We start from the raw sequence: 14,996 nt of genomic DNA on the forward strand, positions 1-14,996 counted from the left end.
ACTTGTAGGGGCGTTATTTGTGCAGAGGCTCATTGGCATTCGTATGAAACTTAAATGAGCAAAATCGATGCAAGGGTTTAGGAGATATTGAGATTTTTGTAAGGCCTTTGACGATATCATGATTTTTTTCGTGTACCTAAACTACCGGTAATTTATGGCCAATTGCAGATATTTGGAATAAAATAAAATCATTTTTTTCTTCCAGGCAGTCGTAGAATAACGTTTCCGTGTTTTCGTTCGAGCAACTGAAGCAAAACCCCCAAAGAAAATCTGTTTCCTGGCAAAACAGTTGAAGGCTTTTCATCCCCAACTGCCTGGAATAGATGAAAATCACATTTTATTCCAGGCAATTGATGATAGATACTAATTGTTCACTGATAGTCCAAGACACACACGCTCCAACAACATTTTCTCCTTGTCACACTCACAGCAACAAAAGAAAACAACCGACTCGACTGATGCCTCAGACTTGACTTTATTTGGCGCCTTTCTCGGCCTTGATAATTTCGGTGATGCCCTCGTACATCTCCTTGAGGCACTGGTACTCGGTCAGCCCGAGGCGACGCTTATTGGACAGATCGTAGACGCCGTCGGGACTGTCGCTGTGCTCCCCCCCGGTACCCCTGATCTGTAAATTGAATTTGCCCGCCAACTCTTTGAACTTGTCCATGTCCCGCGACAGTTTCGGCACTTTGATGTGCACCGAGGCCCGTATGGTCGTACCTGCGTGATCGAAAAAATGAAAATCGTGTGCGTTTCAAACGTACTTGACCCGGAATTTTGTTTAGACGTCATCGACGACGACGACGATTTCGAGATAAATGTTTAATTAATTTTATGTTTGTTTGTTTAACCTAGTTGGGATGTCAATAATGTGAGTGAAAACACCTTTTGCGATACAAAAACGATTTATTTACAGGTGTATTAATAGGGTTGTTATCTTGCTTGTTTGCCACACAAGAGTATTAGAAAGAAAGAGAAGACGGTAATTGTGGCTTGGAAACAAATGCGCCTCGTAAAACAATAGAAGATTTTTTTTGTGTCATTGTTATCACAAAGGTGTACCTAATTTTTGGAGTGGGGGGGGATCCATGGCTTGCTTAGTATCTAATTTAGAGCAAAAAAGTATTTTAGCTTTCTTATAGGTACTCTTAATGCAGTAATTTTTCCACGGTTTCAGATAAAATTGAACAAATATAACGTATAATTGGTTTTCTAGAATTTCCTCGAAAATGGTTTTATGTAAAATTGTTAAATGTTTTTTAAATGACCAACGTTCTTAGCCTCAAATATTAAAAAAATTTTTTTCTAACGTTTTTTGGAGAATTTCCCCCGTGGGTTATTCTCTGAAAAATTTGGGAAAATGTCGATTTTTTCAATTTGTGATTTAAAAAAAATATTTTTTAATGGTTAGCAATACTGCGAACCAACTGTGGAGTAGTAACTTTTTGAGTTAGGGTCAATTTTTGAAAAAAATAATTTTCAAAAATTTGTCGTGTAGTTATTATTGAAATTAGAAAAAAGTGCTATGGAGCTTTTTTAATGGCAATTTAATGCTCTATATTATGGTAATTTTGTTTTTGGATTTTTTGAAAATATCAATTTTTCGACATTTTTGGGCTCAAAAATTGGCTCGATTTCAGAGAATCGCCCATATCCCCCTTAGTATGCAATTTAGGGCAAAAAAGTACTCTAGCTTTTTTTTAGGCATCCTTGGATAGAATCCAACACAAAAATAAAAACATCAATTTTCCTCATAGTTTCAAAGAAAAATGGGAAAATATAAAAATCGGTTTTCTTGAATTTTCTCGAAAATGGCAATAGATAAAAATGTGAAATATTTTGCAAATGATAGTCCTCCTTAGGCCCAATAACTTTTGTTTGAACAATTTTTCTGTAAACCTCACATATTTTCGAAAAAAAAATAAAAACCATTTTTTGGAGAATTTCCCTGGGGGGTGTACCCTGGAAATTTTGGGTCAAAAATCGATTTTTTTAAATTTATATATTCGGTTAAGAAAAGTGGTTTACAATATTCTAAACAACTATTCCTCCTTTAAAAAGGCATTTTTTTGAGTTTAAAGTCAATTTTTCAATTTTTTTTTGAAAAAATAATTTTTCAAAAATTTTTTGTGCCCTTACTATCAAACTTAGAAAAAAGTGTCATAAGGCTTTTTTTATGTCAATTTAATGCTCTATCTTATGGTAATTTTGTTTTTTGACTTTTTGAAAATTTCAATTTTTCGACATTTTTGGGCTCAAAATTTGGCCCGTTTTCAGAGAATCGCCCATATCTCCCTTAGTATGCAATTTAGGGCAAAAAAGTACTCTAGCTTTTTTTTAGGCATCCTTGCATAGAATCCAATGCAAAAATAAAAACATCAATTTTTTTCATAGTTTCAGAGAAAAATGGGAAAATATGAAAATCGGTTTTTTTGAATTATCTCGAAAATGTTGATAGATAAAAATGTGAAATATTTTGCAAATGATAGTCCTCCTTAGGCCCAATAACTTTTGTTTGAACAATTTTTCTGTAAACCTCACAGATATTCCAAAAAAAAATAAAAACCATTTTTTGGAGAATTTCCCTGAGGGGTACCCTGGAAATTTTGGGTCAAAAATCGATTTTTTTAAATTTACATATTCGGTTAAGAAAAGTGGTTTACAATATTCTAAACAACTATTCCTCCTTTAAAAAAGCATTTTTTCGAGTTAAAAGTCAATTTTTGAATTTTTTTTTGAGAAAAGAATTTTTTAAAAATTTTTTGTGCCTTTATTATCAAACTTAGAAAAAAGTGTCATAAGACTTTTTTATGTCAATTTAATGCTCTATCTCATGGTAATTTTGTTTTTTGATTTTTTGAAAATTTTAATTTTTCGACATTTTTGAGCTCAAAATTTGGCTCGTTTTCAGAGAATCACCCATATCTCCCTTAGTATGCAATTTAGGGCAAAAAAGTACTCTAGCTTTTTTTTAGGCATCCTTGCATAGAATCCAATGCAAAAATAAAAACATCAATTTTTTTTCATAGTTTCAGAGAAAAATGGGAAAATATGAAAATCGGTTTTTTTGAATTATCTCGAAAATGGTGATAGATAAAAATGTGAAATATTTTGCAAATGGTAGCCCTCCTTAGGCCCAATAACTTTTGTTTGAACGATTTTTCTCTAAACCTCACAGATTTTCCAAAAAAAAATAAAAACCATTTTTTGGAGAATTTCCCTGGGGGATAGATACCCTGGAAATTTTGGGCCAAAAATCGTTTTTTTTTAATCTGCAATTTCGGTTCAGAAAAGTGGTTTAAAATATTCTAAACAACTATTCCTCCTTCAAAAAAGCATTTTTTTGAGTAAAAAGTCAATTTTTGAATTTTTTTTTTAAAAAATAATTTTTCAAAAATTTTTTGTGCCTTTATTATCAAACTTAGAAAAAAGTGTCATAAGACTTTTTTTATGCCAATTTAATGCTCTATCTCATGGTAATTTTGTTTTTTTGATTTTTCAAAAATTTCAATTTTTCCAAATATTCGACTCCTAAAATGGGGCTATTTTTCAAAAAAACACCCATAACTCCCTTAATACGCAATTTAGGGCAAAAACGTATTCTAGCATTTTTTTAGACCCTTTTCCATAGAATCCAACGCAAAAGCAAAAACCATAATTTTCCTCACAACTTCCGAGAAAATTTGAAAAATATAAAAAACAATTTTTCCTTCCAAAAAAAAAAAAAATTAAAACCATTTTCGAGAAGATTTTCCTGTACCCAGTACAACCCTGCACCCAACCAGAGATTCCCACAACAATTTACAGTCTGAAGCAAAACGAGTGCGGAAACTCGGACATTTTCCCCACAGAGTGTACGAACTCCTGCACGGACACTTTCCCGGAAGATTCAATGTCCAGACCCTCCATTAACTGGAACAGAAAAAAAAATATCCATTAAAGGCCCTTTTTCCACACTATTTCCACATTACAATTTTAATTATATGTTGCTGCTCCTCCTCGGTTAGATACCCGGAGTGTTGCGTGAGTCGGTCAATTACTCGGGCCAAATCCTCCTCGCCAATCAGGCCGTCCTCGTCAAAATCTAGAAAAAACGCGACCCCTGAAGATGACGTCGAATGTTCGAAACCCGTATTGTTGTTTACCCAATATCCGAAAGGCCCATGCGGCTTTGACGTTGTCCGGACATTTCTCGGACATGACCGAGCACAGGTCCAGGACGTCCTCGAAGGACATGCAATTGTCCCCGCGTGAGGAGAACACCTTGAATATCCGATCCCTGAAAGGGTTGAACTGGACGGGGGGGCAAAGGGTTAATTTTTGAAAAAACAAAAAAAACAAACGACTGCTCAAGTTACTTTCAATTGGGTGAAGATTTCCTGCACGGATTCCGACGGGAAACGGGCGTCGCAGTCCTGCAGTCCGGTGCCGTCCCGGTCCATTTGCCCAAAGATTTTGAAAATACTGCAACAATAGCGGGAGGGGGGAAGAGGGGGGTAAGATCGTTTGTCTTTTATTTTCGATTCCGTCGTTCGTTTGTTTTACTTACTGCAGTATCTCCGATTTGTTCAAGTAGGTCAGGATCGTGTACTCCTCGAGGATGTCCTGAGTGAGGGCGGACAAGCGGCTTTTCGACCCGCCCATTTTAAGAAATTGAAAAAAAAAAAAAAACACTTCGACCCGCTAATTGCACCCTCTTTTGTTTTTTTTGTTAAAGTCGTACTGCGGTTGTACCGTATGCACGTAAGCGACGACGACGGGTTTGTTCAATGTGCTCCTTATTGACGCAACACAATAATGGAAAAAACGCGGTACTTTTTTTGTTTTTTTGATGGTCATCTAGCGTGTCAGTCAGGTGCCGTCTACGGTACGACTAGAAATTATTCATTTGTTTCGTAGCCTTCTCTCGCTTTTATCGCGTTTTTGTTTTTGTGAGATTACGCGCGCAATCTCTGTTTTATTAGTCAATATAAGATCCTTCTACCCTCCCCCTGGCCCCCCCTTATCTGAGCCCAGTCGCTATTACCGACAATTGTTTCTAATGCTGCATTCAAGTTTTCAAAATGGCGAACGTTGCCACGGAAACTTGTGTTTACGCGCCCCACTCCAAGTGAAACAAATGAGAACCAAGAAGTACCAGTTTTGGATACTAAGACTTTGAATGTGGAAAAAGGAATTGGCAAACAAGCAGTTAGTTGTCGCAGGAAAAGCACTAAGTTACTTTAAGTCAAAAACAGGGTAGTACCCCCAATAGATAAGAGAAGGATGGAGCTATATGTATGTGTAATTATCATTTTTATAAAGTGTTTTAATTAATTTTTAAAATATTAAATTAATATTTATTATTCAGAGCGATGTGGGACAATAGTTCACAAATAAAAGGTGTGCCAGTAAAAGTACTGTAATTCTTTAAAATTTTAAGATAAAAAATTGGCAGTACCATCTATGTATAGGAAAAAGATAGAGCTATAAGTACGTGTAATTATTTTTGTTGTAACATATTTCATTACCCAGTAATGAATTTTTAAAATAAAATAATGTTTCATATTCAGGCAGAAGTTTTAAATAAAAGGTGTGCCAGTAAAAGTACCGTAATTCCTACAAATTTTGAGATAAAAAATTGGTAGTACCATCACTGAATAGGAGAAGGATAGAGCTATAAGTACGTGTAATTATTTTGTTTGTTAAGTGTTTCATTAAGTAGTTATTAATTTAAAAAAAACATTTATTATTTATAATTCAGAAGTGGGACAGGAGTTTTCAACTAAAAGGTGTATCACTAAAAGTACCATAACTCCTGACCACTTTGAGATAGAATGTTCGTTGTACCATCAATGGATAGGAAAAGGATAGAGCTATAAGTGCGTGTAATTATATTTTTTATAAAAAGTTCCTTTCAGCAGATATGAATTTTTAAAATATAGTAATATTTCGAATTGGGACAGAAATTATTAAATAAAAAGTGTGTAACAGTAAAAGTACTGTATTTCCTGTAAATTTTAAGATAAAAAATTGGTAGTACCATCTATGCATAGGAGAAGGATAGAGCTATAAGTACGTGTAATTATTTTGTTTGTCAAGTGTTTCATTACGTAGTTATTAATTTAAAAAAAAAATATATTATTTATAATTCAGAAGTGGGACACGAGTTTCAAACTAAAAGGTGTACCACTAAAAGTACCGTAATTCCTACAAATTTTGAGATGAAAAATTGGTAGTACCATCACTGAATAGGAGAAGGATAGAGCTATGAATACGTCTAATTATTTTTTTTGTAGATCGTTTCATTAAAAAGTTATCAATTTTCAAAATAAACAAATATTTAATATTCATCTAAATAAATGGTGTGTCAGTAAAAGTACTATATTTTCCGGGAATTTTGAGGAAAAAAAATTGGCAGTACCATCAATGTATAGGAAAAAGACAGAGCTATAAGGACGTTTAATTATCATTTCTCTAAAGTGTTTAATTAGGAAATAATGAATTTTCAAAATAAACTTATGGGACAAATTTTTTTAATCCAGGGTGCGTCAGTAAAAGTACTGTAATTCCTTGACATTATGACGTAAAAAATTGGTAGTACCATCAGTGTATAGGAAAAGGATAGAGCTATAAGCAAGTATAATAATCATTTTTCTAAAGTAATTTATTAGGCATTCATTTTTAAAATAAATTATGGTGTGTTAGTAAAAGTACCGTAGTTCCTGAAAATTTTAAGGTAAAAAATTGGTAGTACCATCTATGCATAGGAGAAGGATAGAGCTATAAGTACGTCTAATTATTTTTTTTGTAGATCGTTTCATTAAAAAGTTATGAATTTTCAAAATAAACAAATATTTAACATTCATCTAAATAAATGGTGTGTCAGTAAAAGTACTATATTTCCCGGGAATTTTGAGGTAAAAAATTGGCAGTACCATCAATGTATAGGAAAAAGATAGAGCTATAAGGACGTTTAATTATCATTTCTCTAAAGTGTTTAATTAGGTAATAATGAATTTTCAAAATAAACTTATGGGACAAATTTTTTTAATCAAGGTTGTGTCAGTAAAAGTACTGTAATTCCTTGACATTATGAGGTAAAAAATTGGTAGTACCATCAGTGTATAGGAAAAGGATAGAGCTATAAGCAAGTATAATAATCATTTTTCTAAAGTCATTTATTAGGCATTAATGAATTTTTAAAATAAAGTTATAGGACAGATATTTTAAAATAACAGGTGTGTTAGTAAAAGTACCGTAGTTCCTGGAAATATTAAGGTAAAAAATTGGTAGTACCATCTATGCATAGGAGAAGGATAGAGCTATGAGTACGTGTAACTATTTTATTTGTCAAGTGTTTCATTAAGTAGTTATTAATTTTTAAAAAAAAAATATTATTTATAATTCAGAAGTGGGACAGGAGTCTTTAACTAAAAGGTGTATCACTAAAAGTACCATAACTCCTGGCCACTTTAAGATAGAATGTTCGTTGTACCATTAGTGGATAGAAAAAGGATAGCGCTATAAACACGTGTAAATATAATTTTCATAAAGTGTTCCATTAAATAATAATAAATTTTCAAAAAAATGTAATGTGTGACAGAAGTTTCCAACTAGAAGGTGTACTACTAAAAGTACCATAACTCCCAGCCACTTTGAGATAGAATGTTGGTTGTACCATCAATGGATAGGAAAAGGATAGAGCTATAAGTGCGTGTAATTATATTTTTTATAAAAAGTTTCTTTCAGCAGATATGAATTTTTAAAATATAGTAATATTTCGAATTGGGACAGAAATTATTAAATAAAAAGTGTGTAACAGTAAAAGTACTGTATTTCCTGTAAATTTTAAGGTAAAAAATTGGTAGTACCATCTATGCATAGGAGAAGGATAGAGCTATAAGTACGTGTAATTATTTTATTTGTCAAGTGTTTCATTACGTAGTTATCAATTTAAAAAAAATATATTATTTATAATTCAGAAGTGGGACACGAGTTTCAAACTAAAAGGTGTACCACTAAAAGTACCGTAATTCCTACAAATTTTGAGATGAAAAATTGGTAGTACCATCACCGAATAGGAGAAGGATAGAGCTATGAATACGTCTAATTATTTTTTTTGTAGATCGTTTCATTAAAAAGTTATGAATTTTCAAAATAAACAAATATTTAATATTCATCTAAATAAATGGTGTGTCAGTAAAAGTTCTATATTTCCCGGGAATTTTGAGGTAAAAAATTGGCAGTACCATCAATGTATAGGAAAAAGATAGAGCTATAAGGACGTTTAATTATCATTTCTCTAAAGTGTTTAATTAGGTAATAATGAATTTTCAAAATAAACTTATGGGACAAATTTTTTTAATCCAGGGTGCGTCAGTAAAAGTACTGTAATTCCTTGACATTATGAGGTAAAAAATTAGTAATACCATCAGTGTATAGGAAAAGGATAGAGCTATAAGCAAGTATAATAATCATTTTTCTAAAGTAATTTATTAGGCATTAATGAATTTTTTAAATAAAGTTATAGAACAGATATTTTAAAATAACAGGTGTGTTAGTAAAAGTACCGTAGTTCCTGAAAATTTTAAGGTAAAAAATTGGTAGTACCATCTATGCATAGGAGAAGGATAGAGCTATAAGTACGTGCAATTATTTTGTTTGTCAAGTGTTTCATTACGTAGTTATTCATTTTACAAATAAATTACTATTTATAATTCAGAAGTGGGACAGTAGTTTTCAACTAAAAGGTGTACCACTAAAAGTACCGTAACTCCTGGCCAGTTTGAGATAGAATGTTCGTTGTACCATCAATGGATAGGAAAAGGATAGAGCTATAAGAACGTGTAATTATTTTATTTGTCAAGTGTTTTATTACGTAGTTATTAATTTTAAAAATAAATTATTACTTATAATTCAGAAGTGGGACAGGAAATTTTAATTAAAAGGTGTACTACTAAAAGTACCATAACTCCTGACCACTTTGAGATAGAATGTTCGTTGTACCATCAATGGATAGGAGAAGGATAGAGCTATAAGTACGTGTAATTATTTTTTTTGTAGATCGTTTCATTAAAAAGTTATGAATTTTCAAAATAAACAAATATTTATTATTCATCTAAATAAATGGTGTGTCAGTAAAAGTACTATATTTCCCGGGAATTTTGAGGTAAAAAATTGGCAGTACCATCAATGTATAGGAAAAAGACGGAGCTATAAGAACGTTTAATAATCATTTCTCTAAAGTGTTTAATTAGGAAATAATGAATTTTCAAAATAAACTTATGGGACAAATTTTTTTAATCCAGGGTGCGTCAGTAAAAGTACTGTAATTCCTTGACATTATGAGGTAAAAAATTGGTAGTACCATCAGTGTATAGGAAAAGGATAGAGCTATAAGCTAGTATAATAATCATTTTTCTAAAGTAATTTATTAGGCATTAATGAATTTTTAAAATAAATTTATAGGACAGATATTTTAAAATAACAGGTGTGTTAGTAAAAGTACCGTAGTTCCTGGAAATTTTAAGGTAAAAAATTGGTAGTGCCATCTATGCATAGGAGAAGGATAGAGCTATAAGTACGTGTAATTATTTTATTTGTAAAGTGTTTCATTACGTAGTTATTCATTTTACAAATAAATTACTATTTATAATTCAGAAGTGGGACAGTAGTTTTCAACTAAAAGGTGTGCTACTAAAAGTACCATAACTCCTGGCCACTTTAAGATAGAATGTTCGTTGTACCATTAGTGGATAGGAATAGGATAGAGCTACAAGAACGTGTAAATATAATTTTCATAAAGTGTGCCATTAAATAATAATAAATTTTCAAAAAAATGTAATGTGTGACAGAAGTTTCCAACTAGAAGGTGTACTACTAAAAGTACCGTAACTCCTGGCCACTTTGAGATAGAATGTTCGTTGTACCATCAATAAATAGGAAAAGGATGTAGGTATACGTGGGTGTAATAATAATTTTTATTTAATAGTAAAAAAAATAATAAACTCAATAACAACTTGAAATTATCCCTATTCAGGGGTCAAACAAACTTACCCAAATTAGTGGGACAAAAGGTCAAAAACCCAAAACGCTCGCTAGTAACAAAGGTGACCTTCTTCTGCACCTCCGCCACTGCCGCGATTAACCTCTTAAACGTTTCCCCCACGTTCCCGCCGGGTTGCATGCACATGATCCTCAAATGATCCTCCTCGCAGATCCACATCAGGAACGTTTTCGCCTGATTAAAGAAAATCCCACGCCCGGTCGGCCAGAACCTGCACGCGTTCGCCGACTGCAGGAACCGATCGCCCTCCTTGAACAAATAGTGATCGTCGATCAGTTTCTGTTGCACCTCCTTGGACATCCCGGTCAGCGGGTTGTAGGTACCGGCCAGATCGCCGGGCAGATCTTTTAGTGCCGCCTGCATCTGACTCTCGATGTCCTTGTAGTTCTCCTCGGTCATGCACGGATTGAACGGGTACCCTTTGATGGTACGACAGCACCGTACCCGTGTGGAAATGACGAATTCCCCCTTGGGGTCGAGGTTCCCGAAGGTGGCCGCGTTACCCCAATCGCTAGCCGGCTGTTTGTCGGTCGCTTTCACGTGGTGGTACTCCTCGATTATGGGGTCGAAGAGGGGCGAGAATACTTGGTAGCATTCCGGGTCCGCGGCGTACACCCCGATCCCGGAGTCCAGGTTTTCCAGGCCTGGAGACAGTCGGAGAGAGAGAGAGAAGAAGCATTTTAGTGTAAGGTAGTACAACTCTTGAGCATTTGGAGGTGGAAAAATGGTGGTACCAGCAATGGTTGCATGCTGGCAATGGATGCATAAAAAAATTTGATGTTTTGATGAAAAAAACTTTAAAAATTCATAAAAAATTCAAATCAAGAGCAATTGACTTGAAACTTCTTGTGATTATACAGAGATCTATTGTTAATCGGTAGAAGAAGACTGTAAGTTAATTGGTCAATTATTTTTAAAGTTATCATTTTTTTTTCAAAGAAGGTTCAACACAAATTATTTAAGTCCAACTTTAAAAATTCATAAAAAATTCAAATCAAGAGCAATTTACTTGAAACTTCCTGCGATTATAAAGAGATCTATTGCTAATCGGTAGAAAAAGACTGTAAGTTAATTGGTCAATTATTTTTAAAGTTATCATTTTTTTTTCAAAAAAGCTCCAAAAATTATTTAAGTCCAACTTTAAAAATTCATAAAAAATTCAAATCAAGAGCAATTTACTTGAAACTTCTTTTAATTATAAAATGATTTATTGCTAATCGAGTGGAAAAAAGTATAAATTTTATGCAAAAACATTGTTTTTTGTTAGATAACCCTTAGCCCCCCACCCACCCCACATACTTTACCAGTAAGAAATTCAATTGAAAAATCATTGTTTTTGCATTAAATATTTATTAATATATATATAAATATATTAAATTTAAATAAATAATTTTATTTATGTGTATTCTTTGATAAAACAATGATTTTGCACAAGAATTTCTTACTGGTAAAGTATGTGGGGTGGGTGGGGGGGGCAAGGGTTATGTTAAAAAAAAAACATATTTTAGTCCAACTTTAAAAATTCATAAAAAATTCAAATCAAGAGCAATTTACTTGAAACTTCTTGTGATTATACAGAGATCTATTGCTAATCGGTAGAAGAAGACTGTAAGTTAATTGGTCAATTATTTTTTAAGTTATGATTTTTTTTTCAAAAAAGGTCCAACAAAAATTATTTAAGTCCAACTTTAAAAATTCATAAAAAATTCAAATCAAGAGCAATTTACTTAAAACTTCTTGTGATTATAAAGAGATCTATTGCTAATCGCTAGAAGAGACTGTAAGTTAATTGGTCAATTATTTTTTAAGTTATAATTTTTTTTTCAAAAAAGGTCCAACAAAAATTATTTAAGTCCAAATTTAAAAATTCATAAAAAATTCAAATCAAGAGCAATTTACTTGAAACTTCTTGTGATTATACAGAGGTCTATTGTTAATCGGTAGAAGGAAACTGTAAGTTAATTGGTCATTTATTTTTTAAGTTATCATTTTTTTTTTCAAAGAAGGTCCAACAAAAATTATTTTAGTCGAACTTGAAAAATTCATAAAAAGTTCAAATCAAGAGCAATTTACTTGAAACTTCTTGCGATTATAAAGAGATCTATTGCTAATCGGTAGAAGAAGACTGTAAGTTGATTGGTCAATTATTTTTTAAGTTATCATTTTTTTTTCAAAGAAGCTCCAAAAATTATTTAAGTCCAACTTTAAAAATTCATAAAAAATTCAAATCAAGAGCAATTTACTTGAAACTTCTTTTAATTATAAAATGATTTATTGCTAATCGAGTGGAAAAGAGTATAAAATTTATGCAAAAACATTGTTTTTTGTTAGATAACCCTTAGCCCCCCACCCACCCCACATACTTTACCAGTAAGAAATTCTATTGGAAAATCATTGTTTTTGCATTAAATATTTATTAATATATATATAAATATATTAAATTTAAATAAATAATTTTATTTATGTGTATTCTTTGATAAAACAATGATTTTGCACAAGAATTTCTTACTGGTAAAGTATGTGGGGTGGGTGGGGGGGCAAGGGTTATGTTAAAAAAAAAAACATATTTTAGTCCAACTTTAAAAATTCATAAAAAATTCAAATCAAGGACAATTTACTTATAACTTCTTGTAATTATTAAGAGATCTATTGCTAATCGACAAGAGAAGGTTGCAAGTTAATTGGTCAATTATTTTTTAAGTTATTATTTTTTTTCAAAGAAGGTCCAAAAATTATTTTAGTTCAACTTTAAAAAATCATAAGGACTTCAAATCAAGAGCAATTGACTTGGAACTTCTTGGTATTATAAGAAGGTCTTTTGACAATCGATGAGAGAAGACCATAAGTAAATTGATCTTGTGGTTCTAGAGTTATGATTTTTTTTCTAAAAATGGTCCAAAATTTATTTTACTATAATTTTAAAAATTCATAAAAAATTCAAATCAAGAGCAATTTACTTGAAACTTCTTGTGATTATACAGAGATCTATTGCTAATCGGTAGAAGAAGACTGCAAGTTAATTGGTCTATTATTTTTTAAGTTATCATTTTTTTTTCAAAGAAGGTCCAACAAAAATTATTTAAGTCCAACTTTAAAAATTCATAAAAAATTCAAATCAAGAGCAATTTACTTGAAACTTCTTGTGATTATACAGAGATCTATTGCTAATCGGTAGAAGAAGACTGCAAGTTAATTGGTCAATTATTTTTTAAGTTATCATTTTTTTTTCAAAGAAGGTCCAACAAAAATTATTTAAGTCCAACTTTAAAAATTCATAAAAAATTCAAATCAAGAGCAATTTACTTCAAACTTCTTGTAATTATTAAGAGATCTATTGCTAATCGACAAGAGAAGGTTGCAAGTTAATTGGTCAATTATTTTTTAAGTTATTATTTTTTTTCAAAGAAGGTCCAAAAATTATTTTAGTTCAACTTTAAAAAATCATAAGGACTTCAAATCAAGAGCAATTGACTTGGAACTTCTTGGTATTATAAGAAGGTCTTTTGACAATCGATGAGAGAAGACCATAAGTAAATTGATCTTGTGGTTCTAGAGTTATGATTTTTTTTCTAAAAATGGTCCAAAATTTATTTTACTATAATTTTAAAAATTCATAAAAAATTCAAATCAAGAGCAATTTACTTGAAACTTCTTGTAGTTATAAAGAGATCTATTGCTAATTGATGCAAGAAGGTTATAAGTTAATTGGTTCATTATTTTTTAGGTTATGAATTTTTTTCCAAAAAAAGTCCAAAAATTATTTTGGCCATTTAAAGGTAGAAAAACAGTAGTACCATCAATGGATAGGAGAAGGATAAAGTTACGCACACGTACCAGTAAATGTCATTTTTATTAAAAGCTCCATTAAGCAGTACTATTTATATATAAAAAAATTAATAAATAATATTTAACGCGATATGGGACAAGAATTTTCAAATAAAAGTTGTCCCAGTAAAAGTACCATAACTTCTAGTCAGTTTAAAGTAGAAAGATAGTGGTACCATCAATGGATACGCGAAAGATAGAGCTATAATTACGTAAAGAAAATATCATTTTTATAAAATGTTCCATTGAGCAGCACCAACTAAAAATTTGCTAATTTATATTCAACGCCATGTAGGACAAGAGTTTTCAAAAAAAAATGGTTGTCCTAGTTAAAGTACCATAACTCTTGGTAATTTAATGGTAAAAAAGTGGTAGTACCCTTAATGGATAGGAGAAAGATAGAGCTAAATGTACATGTAACATCATTTTTTTAAAATGCTCCAGTGAGCAACACTAACTATATTTATCAAAAATTGCAAATTAAAGAGTTTTCGAACAAAAGTTGTCCCACTAAAAGTACCATAACTTTTATCCACTTTAAGGTAAAAAAATGGTAGTATCATCAATGGATAGGAAAAAGATGGAGCTATACGTGCCTGTAAATATTATTTAAATAAAATGCCTTATTGAACAGTACTAACTATTTTCATCAAATAATTGCAAAATATTAAACAACGCCAATTAAAATTTTCAAACAAAAGTTGCTCCACTAAAAGTACCATAACTTCTATCCACTTTAAGGTAAAAAAATAATAGTACCATCAATGAATAGAGGAAAGACGACGCTATACGCTGCCATAATTAATATTTCGATAAAACACTTTTACTAAAGAACTTTCGCCAAACAATCAAGATAAACTTACCGCTCTGGATGCAGTCCAACAGGGTGGAACCGAAGGAGGTCTTCTTATATTTCAACTTGTCGAAGATCTCTTTGGTGAGGAACCGTTTGAGCATCGAGGGCGAGTCCGAATCGACCAATTTCTCGTAGCCGGCCTCCAATTGGGCCAAAACCTCGGGACTCGTTTTCCCTTTGCCGCACTTCTCTTCGCACTTTTTACATTTCGGTTTCGGTAGAGCTTTTGCCATTTTTTTTTGAATTTTCGTGTGTGTTTTAACG

General features: G+C 31.8%; 2 protein-coding genes across 2 annotated transcripts; both read right to left on the reverse strand.

Annotated features, from left to right (window-relative positions):
- Positions 1–451: 451 nt before the first annotated feature.
- Positions 452–14,965, reverse strand: LOC126747698 (arginine kinase-like). Its single transcript, XM_050456498.1, has 3 exons — positions 14,740–14,965; positions 10,042–10,695; positions 452–723 (listed from the first exon to the last, which is right to left on the reverse strand). The coding sequence occupies exons 1-3, from the start codon at positions 14,963–14,965 to the stop codon at positions 476–478; spliced, it is 1,128 nt and encodes a 375-aa protein (XP_050312455.1). The 3' UTR covers positions 452–475.
- Positions 890–4,889, reverse strand: LOC126747700 (calcium and integrin-binding protein 1-like). Its single transcript, XM_050456500.1, has 5 exons — positions 4,553–4,889; positions 4,362–4,467; positions 4,149–4,296; positions 3,975–4,087; positions 890–3,915 (listed from the first exon to the last, which is right to left on the reverse strand). Exons 1-5 carry the CDS (start codon positions 4,645–4,647, stop codon positions 3,805–3,807), a joined length of 573 nt encoding a protein of 190 aa, XP_050312457.1. The 5' UTR covers positions 4,648–4,889; the 3' UTR covers positions 890–3,804.
- Positions 14,966–14,996: the final 31 nt, after the last annotated feature.

This window comes from Anthonomus grandis, chromosome 19, assembly GCF_022605725.1.
Source record: "Anthonomus grandis grandis chromosome 19, icAntGran1.3, whole genome shotgun sequence".
NCBI lineage: Eukaryota > Metazoa > Arthropoda > Insecta > Coleoptera > Curculionidae > Anthonomus > Anthonomus grandis.

Coding starts and splice junctions, on each gene's coding strand:
- LOC126747700 (XM_050456500.1), bottom strand. CDS start 4,647: ATGGGCGGGTCGAAAAGCCGCTTGTCCGCCCTCACTCAGGACATCCTC. Junction 4,468..4,552: donor AACAAATCGGAGATACTGCA/GTAAGTAAAACA, acceptor CTATTGTTGCAG/TATTTTCAAAATCTTTGGGC. Junction 4,088..4,148: donor ATGGGCCTTTCGGATATTGG/GTAAACAACAAT, acceptor CGTTTTTTCTAG/ATTTTGACGAGGACGGCCTG.
- LOC126747698 (XM_050456498.1), bottom strand. CDS start 14,965: ATGGCAAAAGCTCTACCGAAACCGAAATGTAAAAAGTGCGAAGAGAAG. Junction 10,696..14,739: donor GTTGGACTGCATCCAGAGCG/GTAAGTTTATCT, acceptor GACTGTCTCCAG/GCCTGGAAAACCTGGACTCC. Junction 724..10,041: donor CTTTTGTCCCACTAATTTGG/GTAAGTTTGTTT, acceptor TCGATCACGCAG/GTACGACCATACGGGCCTCG.